This window comes from Hippopotamus amphibius, chromosome 4 (assembly GCF_030028045.1).
Source record: "Hippopotamus amphibius kiboko isolate mHipAmp2 chromosome 4, mHipAmp2.hap2, whole genome shotgun sequence".
NCBI lineage: Eukaryota > Metazoa > Chordata > Mammalia > Artiodactyla > Hippopotamidae > Hippopotamus > Hippopotamus amphibius.
In genome coordinates, this window is record NC_080189.1 from 75,257,396 (window position 1) to 75,285,107 (window position 27,712).

At 37.5% G+C, this 27,712-nt stretch overlaps 1 protein-coding gene across 8 annotated transcripts in view; it reads right to left on the reverse strand.

Annotated features, from left to right (window-relative positions):
- Positions 1–27,712, reverse strand: part of VOPP1 (VOPP1 WW domain binding protein) — a 220,613-nt gene that overhangs the window by 164,528 nt on the left and 28,373 nt on the right. The window contains exon 14 of one of the 8 annotated variants that reach the window (XM_057732985.1): positions 719–760. The exons of 5 other annotated variants lie outside the window; for them this stretch is intronic. In XM_057732985.1, coding sequence (XP_057588968.1) covers positions 734–760 — 27 coding nt within the window. In that variant the 3' untranslated portion in view covers positions 719–733. Of the gene's footprint in view, positions 1–718; positions 761–3,002; positions 3,034–23,328; positions 27,175–27,712 lie in introns of those variants that run through there. 2 more of the 8 variants (XM_057732987.1, XM_057732981.1) reach the window with 2 other exon arrangements.

Consider the following 27,712-nt stretch of genomic DNA (forward strand, 5'->3'; position numbering starts at 1 on the left):
AAACTTCTCCAGAAAGTATGCATAGAGGGAACATACCTCAACATAAAGGCCATATATGAAAAACCCACAGTTAACATCATACTCAACAGTGAAAAGCTGAAAGCATTTCCTCTAACATCAAGAACAAGGCAAGGATGGCCATTCTCACCACTTTCATTCAACATAGTTTTGGAAGTCCTAGCCATGGCAATCAGAGAAGAAAAAGAAATAAAAGGAATCCAACTTGGAGAGGAAGAAGTAAAACTGTCACTATTTTCAGGTGACATGATACTATACATAGAAAGTCCTAAAGGTGCTACCAGAAAACTATGAGAGCTCATGAATAAATCTGGTAAATTTGCAGGATACAGAATTAGTGTACAGAAATCTATTGCATTTCTATACACTAACAACAAAATATCAGACAGAGAAATTTTTAAATAAATTTATTTATTTAGTTATCTATTTATTTGCTTTTGGCTGTGTTGGGTCTTTGTTGCTGCAAGCAGGCTTTCTCTAGTTGTGGCGAGCAGGGGCTACTCTTCGTTGCAATATGCAGGCTTCTCATTGCGGTGGCTTTCCTTGTTGTGGAGCATGGGCTCTAGGTGTGCACAAGCTTCAGTAGTTGTGGCACATGGGCTCAGTAGCTGTGGCTTGTGGGCTCTAGAGTGCAGGCTCAGTAGTTGTGGTGCACAGGCTTAGTTGCTCTGAGGCATGTGGGATCTTCCTGGACCAGGGCTCGAACCCATGTCACCTACATTGGCAGGTGGATTCTTAACCACTGCAACACCAGGGAAGTCCCCAGAAAGAGAAATTAAGGAAATGATCCCATTTACCATCACAGCCAAAAACAAACAAACAGATGAAACCTAGGAATAAACCTACATAAGGAGCCACGAAACCTGTACTCTGAAAACTTTAAAATGCTAATGAAAGAAATGGAAGACCACACAAACAGATGAAAAGATATACCATGTTCCTGGATTCAAGAGTGTCCAAATGACTATACTATCCAAGGCAACCTACAGATTCAATGCAATCCCTATCAAATTACCAAAGGCATCTTTTTTTTTCTTTCAGATCTAGAACAAAAAAATCTTAAAATTCGCATGGAAACACAAAATACTCTGAATAGCCAAAGCAATGTTAAGAAAGAAGAATGGAACTGGAGGAATCAGGCTCCCAGACTTCAGACTGTACTATAAAGCTACAATAATCAAAACAGTATGGTACTGGCATGAAAATAGACTTATAGATCAATGGAATAGGGTAGAAAGCCAAGAAATAAACCCACACACCTATGGTCAATTAATCTATGACAAAGGAGGCAATAATATACAATGGAGAAAAGACAGTCTCTTCAGTAAGTGGTGCTGGGAAAACTGGACAGCTACATGTAAAAGAATGAAATTAGAACATTCTCTAATACCATACACAAAAATAAATTCTAAATGGATTAAAAACCTAAATGTAAGACACAATACTATAAATCTCTTAGAGGAAAACATAGGCAGAACACTCTTTGACAGAAATCACAGCAATATCTTTTTGGATCCACCTCCTAGAGTAATGAAAATAAAAGCAAAAATAAACAAATGGGACCTAACTAAACTTAAAACTTTTGCATAGCAAAGGAAACCATCAAGAAAATGAAAAGACAGTCTATGGAATAGGAGAAAGTATTTGCAAATGATGCAACTGACAAGGGATTTATCTCCAAGATATACAAACAGCTCATGCAGCTCAATATCAAAAACAAACAAACAACCCAATCAAAAAATGGGCAGAAGATCTAAATAGACATTTCTCCAAAGAAGACATACAGATGGATAACAGGCACATGAAAAGATGATCAATGTCACTAATTATTAGAGAAATGCAGATCAAAATGAGATATCACCTCACACCAATCAGAATGGCTATCATCAAAAAAGTCTGCAAACAATAAATGCTGGAGTGGGTGTGGAGAAGAGGGAATCCTCCTGCTCTGTCGGTGGGAATGTAAACTGGTACAGCCACTATGGAGAACAATACAGAAGTTCTTTTAAAAACTAAAAATAGAGGTACCATATGATCTAGCAATCCCATTCCTGGGCATATATCCAGAGAAAAACATAATTCAAAGAGATACATACACCCCAATGTTCACTGCAGCACTATTTACAGTAGCCAGGACATGGAAACAATCTAAGTGTCCACTGACAAATGAATGAATAAAGATGTGGTACATATATACAATGGAATATTACTCAGCCATAAAAAGAATGAAATAATTCCATTTGCAGCAACATGGATGGACCTAGAGATCATCATACTAAGTGAAGTCAGACAAGAAAAGATAAATATCATATGATATCACTTATATGTGGAATCTAAAAAAAAAGTGATACAAAGAACTTATATACAAAACAGAAACAGACTCACAGACATAGAAAACAAACTTATGGTTACCAAAAAGATGGGGGGAGGGAAAAATTAGGAGTTTGGGATTAACATACACACACTACTATACATAAAATAGATAATCAACAAGGACCTACTGTATAACACAGGGAAGTCTACTTAAGATTCTGTAATAATGTATATGGGAAAAGAATCTGAAAAAGAACAGATATATGTATATGTCTAGCTGAATCACTTTGCTGCACACCTGAAACTAACACAACATTGTAAATCAACTATACTACAGTATAAAATAAAAATTTACAAAAAGAGAACACTGGACTAAAGCAATGATCTACAACATTATTTGACTCTCACACCTTTTCTTAAAATATGCTTTATTACTCCTTTTACTATCCTAAGATGAAATTCATACATTATAACCTCTCATACACAGTTTAAAACAACATAATATACTCATTGCAAAATAAAGAGAAAAAATTATTTATAATTAAATAATATGTATCTTGCTATGTAAATATTCAGCACTGGTTGATGCAGTCAGGTGGTTAAATAATTGCAGTTATATGGAGAATTACCATGAATTAGAAGAGGAGTGCATACCAGGATCACCAGGTGTGCTGTTTGGCTGAAGTATCATAAGTGGCATTACTGTTGGTGATGGGAAATGATGAAAAAAATTTTAGTACATTTACAAACAAAATTGTTATAATCTTTCCTCATATTTACATATAAGTTGCATTCTTATAAAATTTAGTATATATTAGATGGTTAAAAAACTACATTGTGTTTACATGTAAAACACAGTTTGATTGTAGACTTAATTATAAACAGGTTTTTCAAGACATGAATACCCAGTAGATTGTCCTAAAGTAATAGTGCAGAATTATTTTGTTATGTGGAACTCTCAGATGGTTCTCAATGATTCTCACCTTCTTATATTCCCATACCCAGGTAATCTCCTCATACATTTATCAGTGGAAATGATGGTGTGTGACTTACAGCTAAGTCATAAAAGACATTATCGCTCTTTGTTCTCTTAAGTCATTCATTCTAGGGGAAGCCAGCTACCATTTATATTTTTTCAATTATTTTTTTATTGAGATACAATTGACACCTGTCTTTGTGTAAGTTTAAGGTATATAACTCGTTGAGTTGATATATTCATAGATTGCAATATGATTACCACCATAGAGTTAGACAACATTTCTATCATGTAACATATTTATCAATTCTTTTTTGTGGTGAGAACATTTAAAATCAACTCTCTAGGCAACTTTGCAGTATATAATATAGTATTGTTGACTGTGATTATGGGGTTGGCCAAAAAGTTTGTTTGGGTTTTTCCATTTGAATGAACTCTTTGGCCAACCCAATACCATGCTGTGCATAAGAGTCCCAGAACTTATCTACTAGTTGCTAGTTTGTATCCTTAAACAACATCTCCCCATTTCCCCCATAGCCCCAGCCTCTGATAACCACCATTTTCTCTGTTTCTACAAGTTCAGCTTCTTTAGATTCCACATATAGATGATATCATACAGTATTTGTCTTCCTCTGTCTGATATTTCACTTAGCACAACACCCTCAGCATCCTTCTTTCTCGTGGCTGTACCAACTTACATTCCCACTAACAGTGCACAAGTGTTCTCTTTTCTCTACATCCTCACCCATGCTTGACATCTCTCGTTTTCTTAATGAAAGCAATTCTAATGGGTGTGCGGTGATATCTCATTGTGGGTTTGATCTGCATTTGTTTCCTTGATGATTTTTGATGTTGAGCATCTTTTCATATACCTGTCGGCCATTTGTGTGTCTTCTTCAGGGGAACGTCAATTCAGTTCCTCTGCCAATTTTTTAATCAGATTGTTTTGTTTTCGTTATTGAGTTGTATGAGTTCTCTAGATACATGGGTTTTAACCCTTTATCTGATATATCTTTTGCAAATATTTTCTCTGATTCTATACACTGCCTTTTCATTTTGTTGATTGTTTCTTTTGCTTTCCAGAAGCTTTTAAGTTTGATGTCATCCACTTACTGATTTTTGCTTTTGTTACTTGTACTTCTGAAGTCATTAAAAAAAAAAAAAGATTGCCAAGACCAATACTGAGGAGTTTCTTCACTATGTTTTCTTCTCACATATCAGGACATGTTTAAGCCTTTTGAAATCAGGAAGTGTGATACCTCCAGCTTTCTTCTTCTTTCTCAGGATTGCTTTGGCTATTCCAGGTTTCTTATGGTTTCATACAAATTTTAGGATTGTTTTTGCTTATTTCTGTGAAAAAGGCCATTAGAAACTTGATAGAGATTGTATTGAATATAGATGGCTTTGGGTAATATGGATATTTTAACAATATTAATTTTTCTGAATATAAACATGGGACAACTTTCCATCTTTTTATGTCTTCTTCAATTTTTTTCATCAAAATCTTGTAGTTTTCATTGTACAGATCTTTCACTTCCTTGGTTAAATTTATTCCTAAGTATTTTATTAGTTTTGATGATATTGTGAACTTCTTTAGTTCTTTGTTCTGTTTTCATTTTTAGTGTTTATTAATGTAACTGATTTCTGTATGTTGACTTTATGTCCTCCAACTCTACTGAAGTTGTTGAGTCTAACAGTTTTATGGTTGTCACTAGGATTTTCTATAAATGAGATCTTATCATTTGCAAATAATTAGTATTTTACTTCTTTCTTTCTTGTTTAGATGCCTTTTAATTCTTTATTGTGTCTGATTGCTCTAGCTAGGACTTCCAGTATTATGTTGAATAAGACTGGTGAGAGTGGGCAACTTTGTCTTGCTCCTAGTCTTAGAGGAAAAGCTTATATTTCACTTTTGAGTCTGATGTTTGCTGTATATGGTCTTTATTATGTTAGGTATGTTCCTTCTATATCCAGTTTGTTGATGGTTTACATCATGAAGAGATGTTGTGTTGTGATTTTGAGCTTGGTTGTTTTAGAGTTTTTGATATCTTTGGTGATGACATATTTCCTTGATTTTTCATGTTCTTTGTAGTTTTGCATTGCTGTTTTCACATTTGAAGTAGCAGACACTTCCTTAAATCTTTATTGGTTGCCTTCAGATAGAGTATTATTACTTGGTGTAGTTTTACCTGGGGTTTTCTAGATTTTGCATGGGTAGTCCTTCTCCACTCTTCTTGCTCCCTCTTGTGGCAGATTTATTAGACTTTCATGTCTTTTCTTATTCTTATTCCTCATGATACTGGCTGCTGGAAATCTCTCTTTTGCTTTCCAAAAGGTGGTGCTATAGCTCCATTTTGTGGTTTTCCCTTTACCCACAAACTCTGGTCCATTTTACTGGGAGCATTATGATTACAGGACCTGCTCTAGCTGCCGCACCTGGGAGCTCTCACAAGGATCTGGACACAGAGTGGATGCCGGTTGGGGTTTAGTGTGGGCTGTTTGGGGTACCTTCAGACCATATGGGGAGATGCTCAATTGGAATACCCCAAGAGGCTTATGGGGCTGATTTCCTGCTAAAGTCCTGAAGCAGTCAGCACAGTCCATGTCCTTTTAGTCTTGGAAATTCTCATCTGCTTCTCTCTTTCTCCCATATTCTCCTTGTCATAGAGGTTTCTCTTCAGTACTCTGGGCACTGCTGAAGAAAAATGATTTCTCCAGACACAACCCACATGACTGGGGTAGCTGGGCATTCACTCACTGCTTTCAAACTCTTCTGTGGGAAGAGTTTGCCCATATCAAACAGCTTAGCCCCTTGCAGTGTTGCTCTGAGCAGGGCAGGGGGGAGCAGCTCTGATAGAAGTTCTTCCTCTTCTCTGTGTCCAAACTTGCATCCTCTCTCTCTGATGGGTTTTGGAGGTGATCCTCAGGCATGCTAGACTTCTAAAAATTCTCTCTTGCCCATGGGTATCTGCTCAGGTAGCACTCCCCAGGTTTTTTAATCTAATCATGGTGAGAAGAGATAGGGCAGGCTTACTGACTCTGCTTGATGTGCAGTTCTTATCAATGTTCTTTTGTCTATTTTCAGATATACAGGTGAATGATTGTCCTCCAAGTTCCCCTGGTATATGATGCTGTGTCCCACAGCTCCTACTGAGGCACTTTTGTTCATGGATGAATGTCTAATTAGTTGTTAAAAATGGGGAGGTACACCTTATGCCACCATGATACTGTCAGTCTCCATCCATTCACTTCTAAAGTGATTACTGATATGAAAGGAATTTTTATTTTTCTGAATACCTTGTAGCTTTCTTTGTCCCTCCATTCCTTTAACCACCAGCCTTTGTGTTTTATTGATTTTTTTTGTAGTGTTGTGCTTTGATTACCTCCTCATTTCGTTTTGTGTATATTCTTTGGACATTTTCTTTGTAGTTATCATTGCAACTACATAGAACATCTTTGAGTTATAACATTCTATTTTAAACTGATAACAATGTAATTTGAATCACATATAAAATGTCTAACACTTCTACAGCACAATACCCTCACTCACTAATGTTATTTATGTCACAAATTACATCTTTAAATAGTGTATACACATTTACATAAATTTGTGCTTTTTTAAATGTTTTTGTTTGAATACAAAATTACAATAATACAGGTTACTATATTACCAAATTACAATAATATAGGTTGCTATATGTCCTTGTATTTACCTTTAGCAGAGAACTTTGTATTTTTGCATTCCTTTTTATTGTTGTCTAGATCCTTTCATTTCAATTGAACACCTCAATGTAGTCTTTCTTACAGGTCAGAGCTAGTGATGTTGAACTCCCTCAGCTTTCTCTTCTCTGGAGAGTTTAAATTCTTTAATTTCCAAGGAAAATTTGTTAGACACAATATTCTTAGTTGGTAGTTTTTTGTTTGTTTGTTTGTTTTTCCTCCTTACTGCCCATTGAATATATCATTCCACTGCCTTGTGGCTTGCAAGATTTCTGGTAAGAAATTTGCAGATAATCTTATTGAAGCTCACTTCATGCTCTTTGTGTGTAACTTTTGACACTTTGATTAAAATGTGTCTTTGTGTGGGACTCTTTGGATTTATTCTTGTTGTATATTGTTGAGCTTCTTGAATTTGTATGCCTATTTCATCCTTCAGGTTTGGAAAGTCTTCTATTGTTTCTTCAAATAAGCTCTCTGCCCCTTTCTTTTTCTGTCCTCTTTCTGGACTCCTATTATGCATATTCTACTCCACTTGGTCATGTCTCATAAGTCCCTTAGGTTCTCTTCACTATTTTTTATTCCTGTTTTATAAGATATAATTGATATATAGCACTGTATAAGTTTAAGGTGTATAGCATAATGATTTGACTCACATACAGTATGAAATGACTATCACAAGTTTAGTGCATATTCATTATCTCATATAGATACAAAATTAAAGAAATAGAAAATAATTTTCCTTGTGATGACAACTCAGGATTTACTCTCTAAACAACTTCCATATACAATATACAGCAGTGTTAATTACATTTATCATGTTGTACATTACATCCCTAGCACTTATTTATCTTGCAACTGGAAGTGTGTACATTTTGACTGCCTTCATCCAATTCCCCCTCCCCCATCCTCTGCCTCTGATAACCACAAATCTGATCTATTTTTCTATGAGTTTATTTATATATTTATTTATTTATTTACTTATTTATTTTATTGCCTGTGTTGGGTCTTTTTTGCTGTGAGTGGGCTTTCTTTTAGTTGCGGTGAGTGGGGACTACTCTTCGTTGTGATGCGTGGGCTCCTCATTGCCATGGCTTCTCTTGTTATGGAGCACGGGCTCTAGGCACGTGGGCTTCAGTAGTTGCAGCACATGGGCTCAATAGTTGTGGCACACAGGCTTAGTTGCTGCGTGGCATGTGGGATCTTCCTGGAGCAGGGATCGAACCCGTGTCCCCTGCATTGGCAGGCGGATTCTTACCCACTGCACCACCTAGGAAGCCCCTGTTTGATTGTTTTTGAAGTATAATTGACCTACAACATTATGTTAGTTCCTGTTACACAATATAGTAATTTGATATTTCTATATATTTCAAAATAATCACCATGATAAATCTAGGTAATGATGTCACCATACAAATATATTACATAGTTATTGACTATATCCCCACACTGTACATTTCATACCCATGACTCACTTATTTTTTGACTGAAAGTTTGAACCTCTTAATCTCCCTCATTGATTTCTCACCCCCTACTCCCCCACAGCCCTCCCCTCTGGCAACCACCAGTTTGAGCTCTGTATCTATAACTCTGTTTCTGTTTTGCTATGTTTGTTCATTTGTTTTGTTTTTTAGATTCAACATATAAATGAAATCATACAGAATTTGCCTTACTCTGTCTGACTTATTTCCCTTAGCATAATACCCTCGAGGTCCATCTACATTGTCGCAAATGGCAAGATTTCATAATTTTTTATTATGGCTAAGTATATATACCCCACATCTTTATCCATTCACCTACTGATGAACACTTAGGCTGCTTCCATATCTTGGCTATTGTAAATAGAGCTGCAAAGAACATGGGGATACATATATCTTCACAAATTAGTGTTTTTATTTTCTCTTAAGAAATACCTAGGGATGGAATTGCTAGATCATGTGGTAGTTCTATTTTTAATTTTTGGAGGAATCTCCGAACTGTGTTCCATAGTGGTTGTACCAATTTATATTTCCACCAACAGTGCATGTGTTCACTTTCTTCACATCTTCACTGACATTTGTTATTTGTTGTGTTTTTGGTAATAGCCAGTTATGAGGTGATAGCTCATTGTAGTTTTGATTTACCTTTCCCTGATGATTAGTGATGTTGAGCATCTTTTCATGTGCCCATTGGCCATCTGTATGTCTTTGAAAAAATGTCTGTTCAGATCCTCTGCCCAATTTTTAATTGGGATATTTGAGTTTTTGATGTTGAGTGAATTCTTTGTATATTTTTTGTATTATTCCTTATTGGATATATTGCTTGCAAATATCTTCTCCCACTTAGCAGGAGACCTTTTATAGTTTCCTTCATTGTGCAAAAGCTTTTAAGTTTGATGTAGTCCCATTTGTTTATTTTTGCTTTTGTTTCCCTTGCCTCGGGAGACATATCCAAAAAAAATATTGCTAAGACCAATGTCAAAGAGCTTACTGCCTATGTTTCCTTCTAGATGTTTTATTGTTTCAAGTCTTACATTTGAGTCTTTAATCCATTTTGAGTTAATGTTTTTTATATGGTGTGAAAGAGTAGTTCAGTTTGACTTTTGCATGTAGCTGTCCAGTTTTCCTAACACCATTTACTGAAGAGACTTCCTTTCCCGCATTGTATACTCTTGCCTCCTTTCTCATGGATTAACTGACCGTATAGGTGTGGGTTCATTTCTGGGCTTGCTATTCTGTTCTATTGATCTATGTGTCTGTTTTTGTGTGAGTACCATACTGTTTTGATTACTATAGCTTTGCAGTATAGTTTGTGATCAAGATGCATTGTACCTCCAGCTTTGTTTTTCCTGTCTAAAGATTGTTTTGCTATTCGTCATCTTTTTGTGTTTCTATACAAATTTCAGAATTATTTGTGTGAATTATTTCTGTGAAAAATGCCATTTGTGTTTTGATAGGGATTGCACTGAATCTGTAGATTGCCTTGGGTAGTATGGTCATTTTAACAATGTTAATTTTTCTAATTCATGAGCACAGTTTAACTTTCCATCTGTTTGTGTTGTAATCTTCAATTTCTTTCATCACTGTCTTATAGTTTCCTAAGTACAGGTCTTTTAACTCCTTTGTTAGATTTATTCTTACATATTTTATTATTTTTGATGCAATTGTAAATAGGATTGTTTTCTTAACTTCTCTTTCTGATAGTTTGTTGTTAGTGTATAGAAATATAACAGGTTTCTGAATATTAATTTGCATCTGCAATTTTACCAAATACATTGATGAGCTCTAGTAGTTTTCTGGTAGCATCTTTAGGATTTTCCACGTATAGTATCATGTCACCTACAAACAGTGACAGTTTTACTTCTTCCTTTCTAATTTGGATTCCTTTTGTTTCTTTTTCTTGTCTGATTGCTATGGCTAGGACTTTCAATACTATGTTGAGGGACTTCCCTGGTGGTGCAGTGGTTAAGAATCTGCCTGACAATGGAGGGGACACAGGATTGGGCCCTGATCTGAGAAGATCCCACATGCCACAGAGCAATTAAGCCCGTGTGCCACAACTACTGAGCTTGTGTTCTAGAGCCCATGCACCACAACTACTGAAGCCTGCATGCCTAGAGCTCGTACTCCGCAGCAAGAGAAGCCACTGCAATTAGAAGCCTGTGTACCACAACGAAGAGTAGCCTCCACTCACTACAACTAGAGAAAGCCCACTTGCAGCAATGAAGACCCAATGCAGCCAATAAATAAATAAATCTTTTAAAAAATATACCATGTTGAATAAAAGTGGTGAGAGTGGGCATCTTTGTCTTCTTTCCACACCAGGTCCTGGGGGCTCTGGCTTCAGGGCCCTAGAGGTTTCAGAGTTGGTGTTTGAGCCCACTAGTGGGCAGGGCTGGAGTCCAGGTGCTCCTGGGGCTTGATGCCTACCCACTAGTGGTTGGGGTCAGGTCCCAGACCTGCTGGTGGTAAGGGCTGAGTCCTCATACAGTTGTGGGCTCAGAGGTTCTTAAGGCAGCCTGCTGCTGTGTTCCCTCCCAGCTAATTGCTTGGCTTGAGGTGTCCCAATATTGGTGCTGACAGGCTGGTGGCCAGGGCCAGGCCCCAGCACTAATAACCTTGAGGGAGGATTCCAAAATGGCTCTTGCCAGCACCAGTGTCCTTTTGGTAGAACAAGTTCCCCCAAATGGCTGCCACCAGTGTCTATGTCTCCAGGGTGAGATCCAGTTGCCTCCTGCCTCCCCAGAAGGTTCTCCAAGATCAGTAGTGGGTCTGACCCAGGCTCCTTTTAGGTTACTACTTTTGCCCTGGGTTCTGGAGCATCTGAGGTTTTGCGTGCACCCTTTAAGAGTAGAGTCTTTATTCCCACAGCCCTCTGGTTCTCCTGAAAGTAAGACCTCCTGGCCTTCCATACCTTCTGGGGGCTTGTCTTCTCAATGCAGGAATCCCAGGCTGGGGAGCTCACTCCTTGGGGAGTACCTCTGGAATGGTAATTATCCTCCCATTTGTAGGTTGCTCAACCCAGGGTATGGGTCTTGACTGTACTGTGTCTTCACCATTCTTATCTATCTTATTGTGGTTCCTTCTTTATATCTTTAGTTGTAGAAGATCTTTTCTGCTAGTCTTCTGGTCTTTTTCATTGATAGTTGTTTTGTAAATAGTTGTAATTTTGGTGTTCCCATGAAAGGAGGTAAGATCAGGGTCTTCCTACTCTGCCAAGTTGGCCATTACATCTCTCTTCACTTTTTGTCCTTTTTTCTTTTTGCTCCTCACTCAATGATTTGAAATGACCTATTTTCCAATTTGCTGATTTTTTCCTTCTGCCTGATCACATCAGTTGTATTGTTTGTGAACTTTTCAATTGAGTTATTTTTTTTCAACTCCAGAACTTTCTTTTGGTACTTTTTTATAGTTCCTTTTTGTTGATATCCTCATTTTCTTCATGAATTATTTTCTTTATTTCATTTAGCTGTTTATATATGTTTCCTTTTAGCTCATTCAGCATCTTTAAGATAATTATTTTTTTTTTAATTATCTGACCCAGCTGTATTTTTTTTTCAATCATCCGTTTTTATACACATATCCCCATCTTCCCTCCCTTCCTTGATGCCCCCCCTCAAGCCCCCCCCACCCTCCCCGCCCCAGTCCTCAAAGGCATCTTCCATCCTCGAGTTGGACTCCCTTTGTTATACAACAACTTCCCACTGACTATTTTACAGTTGGTAGTATATATATGTGTGTTACTCTCTCGCTTCGTCTCAGTTTCCCCTTCACCCCCCGCCCCCTCCCATACCTCGAGTTCTCCAGTCCATTCTCTGTATCTGCATCCTTGTTCTGGTCACTGAGTCCAACAGTACCATTTTTAGATTCTGTATATGTGAGTTAGCATACAATATTTGTCCTTCTCTTTCTGACTTACTTCACTCTGTATGACAGACTGTAGTTCTATCCCCCTCATTACATATAGCTCCATCTCATCCCTTTTTATAGCTGAGTAATATTCCATTGTATATATATGCCACATCTTCTGTATCCATTCATTTGTTGATGGGCATTTAGGTTGCTTCCATGTCCTGGCTATTGTAAAGAGTGCTGCAATAAACATTATGGTACAAGTTTCTTTTGGGATTATGGTTTTCTTTGGGTATATGCCCAGGAGTGGGATTACTGGATCATATGGTAGTTCTATGTGTAGTTTTTTAAGGAACCTCCAAATTGTTTTCCATAGTGGCTGTACCAATTTACAGTCCCACCAACAGTGCAGGAGAGTTCCTTTTTCTCCACACCCTCTCCAACATTTGTTGTTTCCAGACTTTGTGATGATGGCCATTCTGACTGGTGTGAGGTGATACCTCATTGTGGCTTTGACTTGCATTTCTCTGATGATTAGTGATGTGGAGCATCCTTTCATGTGTTTGTTGGCCATCTGTATGTCTTCTTTGGAGAAATGTCTATTTAGGTCTTCTGCCCATTTGTGGATTGGGTTATTTGCTTTTTTGGTATTAAGCTTCATGAGCTGCTTGTATATTTTGGAGGTTAATCCTTTGTCCATTGTTTCATAGGCAATTATTTTTTCCCACTCTGAGGGTTGCCTTTTAGTCTTGTTTATGGTTTCTTTTGCTGTGCAAAAGCTTTTAAGTTTCATGAGGTCCCATTCATTTATTCTTGATTTTATTTCCATGATTCTAGGAGGTGGGTCAAAAAGGATGGCGCTTTGATGGATGTCATATAGTGTTCTGCCTAGGTTTTCCTCTAGGAGTTTGATAGTGTCTGGCCTTACATGTAGGTCTTTAATCCATTTGGAGTTTACTTTTGTGTATGGTGTTAGGAAGTGTTCTAATTTCATTCTTTTGCATGTTGCTGCCCAGTTCTCCCAGCACCACTTATGGAAGAGGCTGTCTTTTTTCCATTGTATATTCGTGCCTCCTTTGTCAAAGATAAGGTGCCCATATGTGTTTGGGCTTACTTCTGAGTTCTCTATTCTATTCCATTGATCTTCCTTTCTATTTTTGTGCCAGTACCATACTGTCTTGATCACTATGGCCTTGTAGTATAGTTTGAAGTCAGGAAGCCTGATTCCACCAACTCCATTTTTCCTTCTCGAGATTGCTTTGGCTATTCGGGGTCTTTTGCGTTTCCATACAAATCGTAAGATTTCTTGCTCTAGTTCTGTGAAAAATGCCATTGGTAATTTGATCGGGATTGCATTGAATCTGTAAATTGCTTTGGGTAGTACAGTCATTTTCACGATGTTGATTCTTCCAATCCAGGAACATGGTATGTCCCTCCATCTGTTTGTGTCGTCTTTGATTTCTTTCATCAATGTCTTACAGTTTTCTGCATACAGATCTTTTGCCTCCTTAGGCAGGTTTATTCCTAGGTATTTTATTCTTTTGGTTGCAATGGTGAATGGGAGAGTTTCCTTAATTTCTCTTTCTGCTCTTCCATTGTTAGTGTATACGAATGCAAGAGATTTCTGTGCATTAATTTTGTATCCTGCTACTTTACTAAACTCATCAATTAGTGCTAGCAGTTTTCTGGTAGAGTCTTTAGGGTTTTCTATATATAATATCATGTCATCTGCAAAGAGTGACAATTTGACTTCTTCTTTTCCAATTTGGATTCCTTTGATTTCTTTTTCTTCTCTGATTGCTGTGGCTAAAACTTCCAAAACTATGTTGAATAATAGTGGTGAGAGTGGACACCCTTGTCTTGTTCCTGTTTTTAGGGGGAATTCTTCCAGTTTTTCTCCATTGAGAACAATGTTGGCTTTTGGTTTTGCATATATGGCTTTTATTATGTTGAGGTAATTTCCTTCTATGCCCATTTTCTGGAGAGCTTTGATCATAAATGGATGTTGAACTTTGTCAAAAGCTTTTTCTGCATCTATTGAAATGATCATATGGTTTTTATCCTTCAATTTGTTGATATGATGTATCACATTGATTGATTTGCGTATATTGAAGAATCCTTGCATGCCAGGGATAAACCCCACTTGATCATGGTGTATGATTTTTTTAATGCGCTGTTGCAGTCTGTTAGCTAGTATTTTGTTGAGGATTTTTGCATCTATATTCATCAGTGATATTGGTCTATAGTTTTCTTTTTTTGTGACATCTTTGCCTGGTTTTGGTATCAGGGTGATGGTAGCCTCGTAGAATGAGTTTGGGAGTGCTCCACCTTCTGCAATATTTTGGAAGAGTTTGAGAAGGATAGGTGTTAACTCTTCTCGAAATGTTTGATAGAATTCGCCTGTGAACCCATCTGGTCCTGGGCTTTTGTGTGTTGGGAGATTTTTAATCACTGCCTCAATTTCCGTACTTGTGATTGGTCTGTTCATGGTTTCTATTTCTTCCTGGTTCAGTCTTGGAAGATTGTATTTTTCTAAGAATGTATCCATTTCTTCCAGGTTATCCAATTGATTGGCATATAGTTGCTTGTAGTAGTCTCTCATGATCTTTTGTATTTCTGAGGTGTCCGTTGTTACTTCTCCTTTTTCATTTCTAATTCTGTTGATTTGCATCTTCTCCCTTTTTTTCTTGATGAGTCTGGCTAATGGTTTATCAATTTTGTTAATCTTCTCAAAGAACCAGCTTTTAGTTTTATTTATTTTTCTTATGGTTTCTTTCCTTTCTTTTTCATTTATTTCTGCTCTGATCTTTATGATTTCTTTTCTTCTGCTCACTTTAGGGTTTCTTTGTTCTTCTTTCTCTAGTTGTTTTAGGTGTAAGGTTAGGTTGTTTATTCGATCATTTTCTTGTTTCTTAAGGTAGGACTGTATTGCTATAAACTTCCCCCTTAGAACTGCTTTTGCTGCATCCCATAGGTTTTGGGTTGTTGTGTTTTCGTTGTCATTTGTTTCTAGATATTTTTTTATTTCCTCTTTGATTTCTGTGGTGATTCCTTGGTTGTTTAAGAGTGAATTGTTTAGCCTCCATGTGTTTGTATTTTTTGCAGTTTTTTTTCCTGTAATTGATATCTAGTCTCATGGCGTTGTGGTCTGAGAAGATGCTTGATATGATTTCAATTTTCTTGAATTTGCTGAGGTTTGATTTGTGACCCAAGATGTGATCTATCCTGGAAAATGTTCCATGTGCACTTGAGAAGAACGTGTAGTCTGTCGTTTTTGGATGGAATGTCCTATAAATATCAATTAAGTCGAGATGGTCTAATGTGTCATTTAAACCTTGTGTGTCTTTATTGATTTTCTGTTTGGATGATCTGTCCATTGATGTAAGTGGGGTGTTCAAGTCTCCCACTATTATTGTGTTCCTGTCGATGTCCCCTTTTATAGCTGTTAGCATTTGCCTTATGTATTGAGGTGCTCCTATATTGGGGGCATAGATATTTACCATTGTGATATGTTCTTCTTGGATGGATCCCTTGATCATTATGTAGTGTCCTTCCTTGTCTCTTTTAATAGTCTTTACTTTCAAGTCTAATTTGTCTGATATGAGTATTGCTACTCCAGCTTTCTTTTGACTTCCATTTGCATGGAATATCTTTTTCCATCCCTTGACTTTCAGTCTATATGTATCCCTTGGTCTGAAGTGGGTTTCTTGTAGGCAGTATATAGAAGGGTCTTGTTTTTGTATCCATTCAGCCAGTCTGTGTCTTTTGGTTGGAGCATTTAATCCATTTACATTTAAGGTGATTATTGACATGTGTGTTCCAATTACCATTTTCTTAATTGTTTTGAGTTTGTATTTGTAGGTGTTTTCCTTTTCTTGTGTTTCCTACTTAGAGAAGTTCCTTTAGCACTTGTTGTAAGGCTGGTTTGGTGGTGCTGAATTCTCTTAACTTTTGCTTGTCTGGAAAGCTTTTGATTTCTCCCTCAAATCTGAATGAGATTCTTGCTGGGTAGAGTATTCTTGGCTGTAGGTTTCTCTCTTTCAGGACTTTCAGGATATCCTGCCATTCCCTTCTGGCCTGCAGAGTTTCTGTGGAAAGGTCAGCTGTTATCCTGATGGGTTTTCCCTTATATGTTGTTTGTTGCTTTTCTCTTGCAGCTTTTAATATTTTTTCTTTGTGTTTAGTTGTCGTTAGTTTGATTAATATGTGTCTTGGTGTATTTCTCCTTGGGTTTATACTGTATGGGACTCTCTGTGCTTCTTGGACTTGGTTAATTGTTTCCTTTCCCATGTTGGGGAAGTTTTCCACTATAACCTCTTCAAATATTTTCTCAGACCCTTTCTTGTTTTCTTCTTCTTCTGGGATGCCTATAATTCAAATGTTGGTATGCTTAATGTTATCAGTGAGGTCTCTGAGACTGTCTTCTAATCTTTTTATTATTTTTTCTTTTTCCTGCTCTGTGGCAGTTATTTCCCCCATTCTATCTTCCAACTCACTTATTCGTTCTTCTGCCTCAGTCATTCTGCTGGTTATAGCATCTAGAGTATTTTTAATTTCAGTTATTTTGTTATCCATTGCTGTTTGTTTTTCTGAGTTCTTATGAACTGTTTCTTGTACTTTCTCTATTTTGTTATCGAGATTTTGTATCATTTTTACTATCATTACTCTAAATTCCTTTTCAGGCATTTTTCCTATTTCCTCCTCATTTATTTGGTCTTGTGGGTTTTTTTCTTGCTCCTTTGCCTGCATGGTGTTTCTTTGTTTCCTCATGGTTGTCCAAACTTTTGGGGTTGCTTGTCCTTGGGTTTTTTTGCGTTATTCTGTGACCAGCACAGGTTCCTTTATTGTTCGTCTGTAAGCGTCGGTGTGTGGGGAGGGAGAGGGTACAACAGTGGCTCCTTCTCCTGGGAGGGAGTGAGCAGTGGCGCACTGATGTCTCAGTCAGGCTTGGAGGTGCCTGTTGCAGAGGGTGCCGGTGGCTCAGGCGTAAACAGAAAGTCTTAGAGTTGGGCCTCTCTTGGGGGTTTTTTTCTTTTCTTTTCTTTTTTTTTTTTTTTCTCTCGGCAGCCTCCCTGCTGCTGACATTGCAAGGGGTTTTAATCTAGCCCCACCCGAGTGCCTGAGGGTACTTGTTATCCCTGAGCGCCTTAGGTGGCCCGCAGGGCGTCTCTCCACTGCCTGTTGCAGAGGCGCGGAAAGAGAGAGAGAGGCTATGCGCGTGGCTCCTCCCAGCCGCCCGTGAGCCTGCAGCCTCCAGCCGCCATCATGGCCGGGCAGCTCTCAGGAACGGGCACTCCTCTCTGCGGGCCTCCTCCCTCCTGTCCTCTCGGTCCGTCACCCTACCGGCAACAATGTTTCCCACACTGAACCAGCTCTCCTGCTCCCACACTCCCGCTCCTGGACCCTCCGTTCAGCCGCGGATCGATGTCTTGGTCCGGGAACGCTGAGCTGCGCTGCGGACCCTCCGAATGTTTCTCACTCCCTCCCGTCTGCCACAGCTCCGCCGCTTCACCCTCTTTGAGCCCTCGTAGATGCCTCCCTACCGGCTATGTCGGGCTCCCCGCAGTCCCATCCGGTGTCCGAGGCCATCTGCTGGTGTTCAGCTGGTTCTCTGTGAGAATTACTGCGTCCTTCCGTGCATTCCCAATGCATCTGTGGGGAGGGATGCACTCCACGTCTCTCTACTTCGCCGCCATCTTTTTTGACCTAAGATAGTTATTTTAAATTCTTAGTGAGGCAACTCATAGACTTCCAATTTCTTTAGGGTTGGTTTCTGGAGTTTTATTTTGTTCCTTTGAATGAGTGATTTTTCCCTGTTTCTTTGTATGCTTTGTGATCTTTTCTTGAGATTTGGGCATTTAAAAAAAACAACCATTTCTCTCAGTCTTTATGGACTGGACTTGTGCTGACGTAGTTCTTCAAGAAGGACTCCAGCTAGAGGTTTTAGGAGTTCTTAAATGTTGTCTGATCTCTTGCTCCCCTTGGGTCTACCTGTAGAACTACAGATCTAATATTCCCAGGCACAGTCTTCTGTTTTTAGCAGCTTCCAAACTATGTCACCTTTCAAGTCAGGGCTCCAACTTAGGTGATATCAGTCCCTCAAGCAATCTCCAGACAAGCCAGAACCTTGAACACATGGTACACTCTTTTGTTTTCACCCTGAGGATGAAGTCCCATTATGGAAATTTCATCTTAGTTGGCTGATGTTATGCTAAGTAGAGGAAGAGCCATGGGAGTCAAAAATGTTACAAACTTTTCTACCTCTTGTTGGAATCCTTGTTGAGTTTGCCTAGGCTTTGGTGCTGTATCTTTTCAACTGACCTCTAGAGTTCTCACAAAAGGTATTCTAGGCTGTATAGTGTTAACCGAGTGTCTCTATGGGGGTACAAGGGCCTGTTGCTTCCTAATCTGCCATCCAGCTGAAATCTTCAGAGGTGACTTTTAACCCTTAGATCTTAAGAGGATTTCTCTTGCCTCCAATATTGACATTAGTGGGAATTCAACCACTTTCTCATGGTTGGAATTTCTTGAGATGACTTCTAAATTTTCATTTGTTTCCTAATGGAAATGCAATGGTGAAATCAATGGATTAAATCATAAGTTTAATATTTACAGTTTTCTTTTTTTTGGAGAAACAACAGGTAAAGCAGGAATTAATTTCTGAAAGCAATGCTGCTTCAAATGACATGACTTGGATGCATAATCATTTACCCTTTCTATATCAGCAAAAGTTTATATATGACAAAAAATACTTTAACTTACTGTTTTTCCCCCCAGAAGTGGAAATAAACCTGTGTGGTGCCTCTTTGAAATTTTAATGGTTGAATGTTATTATCTGGGAATTCACAGTGTGCTGTATCTGTAATGAATATAACAGGCACAGTGCTTTTTAATCTTAGACACTGTTAGCATCCTGTGTATTCTCAATTGCTTTAGAACTGTTTTATTGTTTCTAAAGGAGCATTTTCTCACATTTTAAATTCTGAATATACACTAAGCAACCTGATCATGAACACGAGAAAGGTTCCATTCTACACTTTTTTTCACACCTATACTTTAAAAAATTATTATTTTGGTTCTTTTGATTATTGTTTCTATCTCATCATCTCAGTTCTAGAAATGAGAAGTCATTTCCAGATTTACTATGCTATGAAAAAAACACCCATTAAAAAAAAGTTTTTCTGAAATGAGGCTTGGCTTCCCAAGAGATTTTTACCAGTACTTCATAATGTGTTTCTATGGATTTTACAATGATGTCTGCAACTTACATTTGAAAAGGAAGTTCTTTCTTTGGACAATCATGTCAGAAGCATTTCACATTATGCTACTGATGATTTTTAAATGCCCTATCTTTGTGTAGCAGTAAGAAAGGTGACGATCAGGGAGAGTATACGATTTGATCAAAAGTACACTCAGGGGCTTCCTAGGTGGTGCAGTGGTTGAGAATCCGCCTGCCAATGCAGAGGACACAGGTTTGATCCCTGCTCCAGGAAGATCCCGCATGCCGCAGAGCAACTAAGCCCGTGCGCCAAAAAAAAAAAAAAAAAAAAAAAAAAAAAAAAGTACACTCAGTTCAGAAAAAGTTGCATTCATACTAGGGCTTCTCACAAAGACTTTAGCACAATTCTTGGAAATTATAGATCTTCAATAAAGACTTTGAAAAAATAAACTAATTAAATTTCTGAGGATCATTTACCCTTGATAAACATGATGATTGTTCATTGCTAACATGAACATAACTAGCAATTATTTTGTATTTGGGCTTCAGTGACTTGGGGGAAAACTGCCCGTTAGGGGTAGCTAATTCTTAAAGCTGGTAAAGAATTTGCCTCTGGTCATGCCCTTTATATGCAAACCAACCAATCCAAAGCTTATAAATCCAACCACCTCCTTCATCTAACTCTCACACACAGTAAACCAATATTTCTTCTGCTTTAAATCACTCCAGTGCCAGGTACCAGGAAACTAAGGACCACTTCAATGGCCTGAAGCCTGCAGAAATTGTTAAGACTAGCCCATTATAAGTAGCTTATTAGCTTACTTTGGCTTTTGCCATTCCTTGCAGGAAAAAAGAAAGAAGAAAGAAAGAAAGGGGGGGGGAAGGAGGAAGGAAGGAAGGAAGGAAGGAAGGAAGGAAGGAAGGAAGGAAGGAAGGAAGGAAAGAAAGAAAAAGAAAGAAAGAAAGAAAGAAGGAAGGAAGGAAGGAAGGAAGGAAGGAAGGAAAGAAAGAAAGAAAAAGAGAAAGAAAGAGGAAAAAGATTTTGCTCCTACTTTCTTCTTGTTCCTTCTGTCTCTTTTCTGACCCTGGTGCTTCTTCTTTTTTTTTTTTTTTTTTATGTATTTGGTTGTGCTGGGTCTTAGCTGTGGCAGGCAGGCTCCTTAGTTGTAGCATATGAATTCTTAGTTGTGGCATGCTTGTAGGATCTAGTTACTTGACCAGGGATTGAAACCAGGCCCCCTGCTTTGGGAGTGTGTGGTCTTAACCACTGAGCCACCAAGGAAGTCCCCATGGTGCTTCTTCATTTGGTCCTGCATGGTTTGCCCCCTTCTTTTGGGGACTGTAAGTAATAAATTCTTCTTTGAATGCAGCTGTCTCCATGTCTGTCATCTTACCATACCTGATTAACATAAAATACTGGGTATATTTTAAAACAATAGTGACTGATAGCCACAACTGAAAGTCATTTTGAGGTGATATGAGAACAGCTGACAAATTTGCTTTCCCAGTAGAATGGAGAAAACCAGCATACTTACTTAGCCTAGCCTGATACCAGGGAGTAGAAAGTCACTGTATTTATCTCACCCTTGAAACTGGAAGCAAAGGCTTTCCATGTTGTTGTCCCTATTTTGTTTTGTTTTTCCCTAGGCAATCTGCTCTAGGGTACAGTGAGAGGGCAAAGAAGGGGGCTGTGCTCCTGCTGTATTTATCCTACACATCAGCCCAAACTCCCTGGCAATTATGATTAAGTGTCAACACTTCTCCAAGATATTTAGTTATCATCCAGATATATCATCCTATATAGCAGCCTGCTAAACCACTGGGAAGTTTAAAAGTTGTCTGAGCTGAACCCTTTTTGTTCCCTGTGAGAATAAAGTAAGGCAGAATAATCTAATAGTTTCAGTGATGTAGTGAAATTTTAACAAGACTTGAAATAAGATGTTTCTTACAAGTTATTTGCACCAGGCATTCAGCAAAGTGTGTTTTTTCAGTGAATGGGAATGACTCTTATCCTGTAATACATGTAATAAAATGTTTAAAGAGACTTGTGATAAAGAAGTTTCTTACAAGCTCATTCCAATCTACTCTCAGCAGTGTTCTTTTGATGAATGGAACTGATACTCAATCTATGATGCAATGTGAAGTGTTTAACAACACTTATAAACTTGTTCCCTACAAGCTAGGTCCAAAGAGTTCAGTGAGAAGTTTTTTCAGTGATTGTAGTAATACTCACTCTGTAATACAGGTGGTGATGTGTTAACTAGACTTGCAATAAGATGATTCTTAACAAACTAAAGTTGACCCTTGAACAGGATGGGGATTAGGGGCACCAACACTCTGCAAAGTCAAAACTCCACATATGACTTATAGTAGGCCCTCTGTATACACGGTTCTTATGAAACCAAGGTTCCTCCAGATCCACAGTCCTGCATCCTCAAATTTGCCAACCATGGATTGTGTGGTACTGTAGTATTTATATTGAAAAGAATCCATGTGTAAGTGAACCCATGTAGTTCAAACCCCTGTTATTCAAGAGTCAACTGTACTAACAACAGTTGTTCAGCACTGTGTTCTTTACTGAATGGAGGTGATACCCATTCACTAATGCATGTAGCAAAGTGTTCGCAAGACTTGTAATAAAGATGTTTCTTACAAGTTAGTTGATGCTGCACTCAGCACAAGGTTCTTTCAGTGAATGCAACCGAAAACCATTCTGGGATGCAAAGTGTTGATAAAACTTGTAATAAAGATTTTTTTTTAAAGTTGACATATAACTAACATACTATATTACCTTCAGTTGTACAACATAGTGATTTGATATTTTTATACATTAAGAAATGATCACCATAGAGTACTTACCATTTGTCACCAAAGTTGGTACAATATTATTGACTATATTCCCTATGTGTATATTACATACCTGTGCTTCCACATATAAGTGAAACCATACGGCATTTGGGGTTTCACTGCGGATTTTGCATTTTTGTTCATCTGTGATATTGGCCTGTAATTTTATTTTTTTGTGATATCCTTGTCTGGTTTTGGTATCAGGGTGATACTGACCTCACAGAATGATTTTGGAAGTGTTCCTTCCTTTGTAATTTTTTGGAAAATAGGTGTTAACTCTTCTTTAAATGTTTGGTAGAATTCACCTGTGATTTTGTCTGGTTCTGAATTTTTGTTTATTGGGAGTTTTCTTATTACTGATTCAATTTCATTACTGATTATTGGTTTGTTTATATTTTCTATTTCTTCCTGATTCAGTCTTGGGAGATGGTACATTTCTAGAAAATTTTCCATTTCTTAGGTGTTGTCCATTTTATTGGCATATAATTAACTGCTGGTAGTAATCTCTTAGGATCCTTTCTATTTCTGTGGTGTTGGTCATAACGTTTCCTTTTTTATTTCTAATTTTATTTATTTGGATGCTTTTTTTTTTTCTTGATGAGTCTGGCTAAAAGTTTATCAATTTTGTTTAGCTTTTCAAACAACCAGCCCTTACTTTCATTGATCTTTTCTATTCTTTTATTAATCTCTATTTCATTTATTTCTGCTCTGATCTTCATTGTTTCCTTCTACTACTTCTTTGGGTTTTGCTTGTTCTTTTTCTAGTTCCTTTAGGTGTACTGTTAGGTTGTTTACTTGAGATCTTTCTTGTTTCCTGAGGTTGGCATGTATTGCTGTAAACTTTCCTCTTAGAACTATTTTCCTGAGTCCCATAGATATTTGGCTCATTGTGTTGTTTTCTTTCTTTCTTTTTTTTTTTAAAGAACTTTTATTGAGATACAGTTAACATACAATAAACTGCATATATTTAGAGTGTACAATTTGGTATCCCAATCTCCCATTTCATTCCCCCCAAACCCTACCTGCTTTCCCCACTTGGTGTCCATATGTTTGTTCTCTACATCTGTGTCTCTATTTCTGCCTTGCAAACTGGTTGATTTGTACCATTTTTCTACATTGCATATATGTGTTAATATATGATACTTGTTTTTCTCTTTCTGACTCACTTCACTCTGTATGACAGTCTCTAGGTCCATCCATGTCTCTACAAATGTCCCAGTTTCATTGCTTTTTACAGCTGAGTAATATTCTGTTGTATATATGTACCACATATTTTTTATCCATTCATCTGTTGATGGACATTTAGGTTGCTTCCATGTCCTGGCTATTGTAAATAGTGCTTCAGTGAACATTGGAGTGCATGTGTCTTTTTGAATTATGGTGTTCTCTGGGTATATGCCCAGCAGTGGGATTGCTGGGTCATATGGTAACTCTATTTTTAGTTTTGCAAGGAACCTCCATACTGTTCTCCATAGTGGCTGTATCAATTTACATACCCACCAGCAGTGCAAGAGCATTCCCTTTTCTCCACACCCTCTCCAGCATTTACTGTTTGTAGATTTTCTGATGATGCCCATTCTAACTGGTGTGAGGTGATACCTCATTGTAGTTTTGATATTCATTTCTCTAATAATTAGTGATGTTGAGCAGCTTTTCATGTGCCTCTTGGCCATCCGTATGTCTTCTTTGGAGAAATGCCTATTTAAGTCTTCTGCCCAATTTTTGATTGGGTTGTTTGTTTTTTTGATATTGAGCTGCATGAACTGTTCATATATTTTGGAGATTAATCCTTTGTTGATTTGTTTGTAAGTATTTTCTCCCATTCTAAGGGTTGTCTTTTCATCTTGCTTATAGGTTACTTTGCTGTGCAAAAGCTTTGAAGTTTCATTAGGTCCCATTTGTTTATTTTTGTTTTTATTTCCATTACTCTAGGGGGTGGATCAAAATAGATCTTGCTGTTATTTACGTCAAAGAGTGTTCTTCCTATGTTTTCCTCTAGGATTTTTATAGTGTCTAGCCTTACATTTAGGTCTTTCATCCATTTTGAGTTTATTTTTGTGTATGGTGTTACAGAGTGTTCTAATTTCATTCTTTTACATGTAGCTGACCAATTTTCCCAGCACCACTTATTGAAGAGGCTGCCTTTTCTCCATTGTATATCCTTGCCTCCTTTGTCATAGATTAGTTGACCATAGTTTATCTCTGGGCTTTCTATCCTGTTCCATTGATCTATATTTCTGTTTTTGTGCCAGCACCATCCTGTCTTGATCACTGTAGACTTGTAGTATAGCCTGAAGTCAGGAAGCCTGATTCCACCAGCTCCGTCTTTTCTTCTCAAGATTGCTTTGGCTATTCGTGTTCTTTTGTGTTTCCATACAAATCATAAAATTTCTTGTTCTAGTTCTGTGAAAAATGCCATTGGTAATTTGATAGGGATTGCACTGAATCTGTAAATTGTTTTCAGTAATATAGTCATTTTCACAATGTTGATTTTTCCAATCCAAGAACACGGTATTTGTCTCCAGGTATTTTTTAAATTTCCTTTTTGATTTCTTCAGTGACTCATTTGTTGTTTTGTAGCATACTCTTTTTTTTTTTTATATAAGTGATCTCGTTTTTTTAAATTAATTAATTAATTAATTTATTGGCTGTGCTGGGTCTTCATTGCTGCACACGGACTTTCTCTAGTTGCTGAGAGTGGGGGCTACTCTTCATTGTGGTGCACAGGCTCCTCATTGTAGTGGCTTCTCTTGTTGTGGAGCATGGGCCTTAGGCGCATGGGCTTCAATAGTTGCGGCACATGGGCTCAGTAGTTGTGGCGCACAGGTTTAGTTGCTCTGTGGAATGTGGAATCTTCCCAGGGCAGGGCTCGAACCCATGTCCCCTGCATTAGCAGGCAGATTCTTTACCACTGCGCCACCTAGGAAGTCCTGTAGCATACTTTTTAACTTCCACATATCTGTGTTTTTGGAAGGCAGCTATAATCACCACTATACCACCAACGCAGGCTGTATCTGTGTTTTTTTAAGCTTTTTTTTTTCTTGAAGTTAATTTCTAGTCTTATAGTGTTGTGGTAGAAAAATATATTTGATATAACTTTAATCATCTTATCTGTATTGATACTTTATTTTGTGACCTAGCATGTGACTATCCTGGGGAATGTTCCATGTGCAGTTGAAAAGAACATGCATCCTGCTGCCTTTGGATGGAATGATCTACATATATCTATTAAGCCCATCTGATCTAGTATGTCTTTTAAGGGCTGTGTTTCCTTATTGGTTTTCTGTCTGTATGATCTCTCCATTGATGTAAGTGGGGTGTTAAAGTTCTTTACTATTATTGTAATACTGTCAATTTCTCCCTGTATGTCTCCTAACATTTGCTTTATATATTTAGATGTATATATATTTCTAATTGTTTTCTTCTTTGATTGATCCCTTTATCATTATGTAATATCCTTCTGTCTCCTGCTACAGTCTTTTTTTTTTTTTTTTTTAAAGTCTGTTTTGTCTGATATAAGTACTGCTATACCAGCTTTCTTTTCATTTCCATTGCATGGAATATCTTATTCCATTCCTTCATTTTCAACCTGTGTGTGTCTTTACAGATGAAGTGAATCTCTTGAGGGCAGCTTATATATGGGTCTCATTTTTGTATCCATTCAACCAGTCTTATCTTTGATTGGAGAATTTAGTTCACTTATATTTAAAGTAATTATTAGAAGGTATGTACTTATTGACATTTTGTTAATTGTTTTGAGGTTATTTTTCTAGTTCTTTGTTGTTCCTTCTCCTTTTACTCTCTTCACTTGTGATTTGATGACTATCTTTAGTGTTATGTTTCAATTTCTTTCTCTTTTTTGTGTGTATCAATTATAGATTTTTGGCTTGTGGTTACCATAAGATTTATACATACAGAAAAACAAAAAAGATATATATATGTATAATATATATTATATATGTATATATATATATATATATATAATATATGTGGTTAAGTTGCTAATCTCTTAAATTCGAATGTATTTTAACAACCTGCATTTTTACTCCATTCTCACCTCATATTTACTGTTTCTGACATCATATTTTACATCTTTTCATTTTGTGTATTCCTTAACTACTTATTGTGGATATAGATAATTTGACCAGCTTTTTCTTTTAACTTTCCTACTAGTTTGATAAGTGGCTGATCTACTACCTTTACTATATGTTTGCCTTTACCAATGAGATTTTTTCTTTTGTAATTTTCACATTTCTTGTAATCTTTTCTGTTTAGGGAAGTCTCTTTAACATAACTTGTAAAGCTGGTTTTGTGGTGCCAAATTCTTTTAGTTTTTCTTCTTTGTAAATCTTTTGACATCCCAATTAAATCTGAATGAGAGCCTTGCTGGGTAGAGTATTTTTGGTTGTAGATGCTTTTCTTTCATGACTTAAAGTATATTGTGCCACTTCCTTCTGGTGTCCAGAGTTTCTGCTGAAAAATCAGCTGATAGTCTTATGGGAGTTTCCTTATATGTAACTAGCTGCTTTGCCCTTGCTGATTTTAATATTCTCTATTTATCTTTATTTTTTGTCATTTAAGTTACAATGTCTGTTCATGTGGTCCTCTTTGGGTTGATCTTGTTTGGGATTCTATGTGATTCCTGGACCTGGAGTGTTTTTTTTTTTTGCTTCCAGGTTAGGGAAGTTTTCACCTGTTACATCTTCAAGTATGTCCTCTGCTCCTTTCTCTCTCTTCTTCTTCTTTTGGGACCTCTATAATGTGAATGTTAGTACACTTGTTATCCCACAGGTCTCTTAAACTGTTCTCATTAAAAAAAAATTATTTTCTGTTCAGCTTGAGTTAGGCATCCCATGACTAGTGCCAACAGGCTGGTGGACAGCACTGGGTCATGATGCTAATAAGCTAGAGGAAGGATTGCAAAATGGCGCTTGCCAGTACCAGTGTCCTTGTGGTAGAATGAGCTCCCAATAATGACTCTCACCAGCATCTATGTCCCCAGGGTGAGTTCCAATTGCCCCCTGCCTCTCTGGGAGGCTCTTAAAGGTCAGCAGGTGAGTATGAGCCAGGCTTCTTTCAAATTACTGTTTCTGCCCTGGGTCCTAGAGCATGTGAGAATTTGCCTGTTCCCTTTAAGAGTAGAGTATCTATTTCCCACAGAATGGAAAATAGTGAAATTATTTGTCACTAATTATTAGAGAAAAGCAAATCAAAACCACAGTGAGATATCATCTTATACCTGTCAAACTGGTTATCTTTAAAAATCTACAAATAATAAATGCTTGAGAGGGT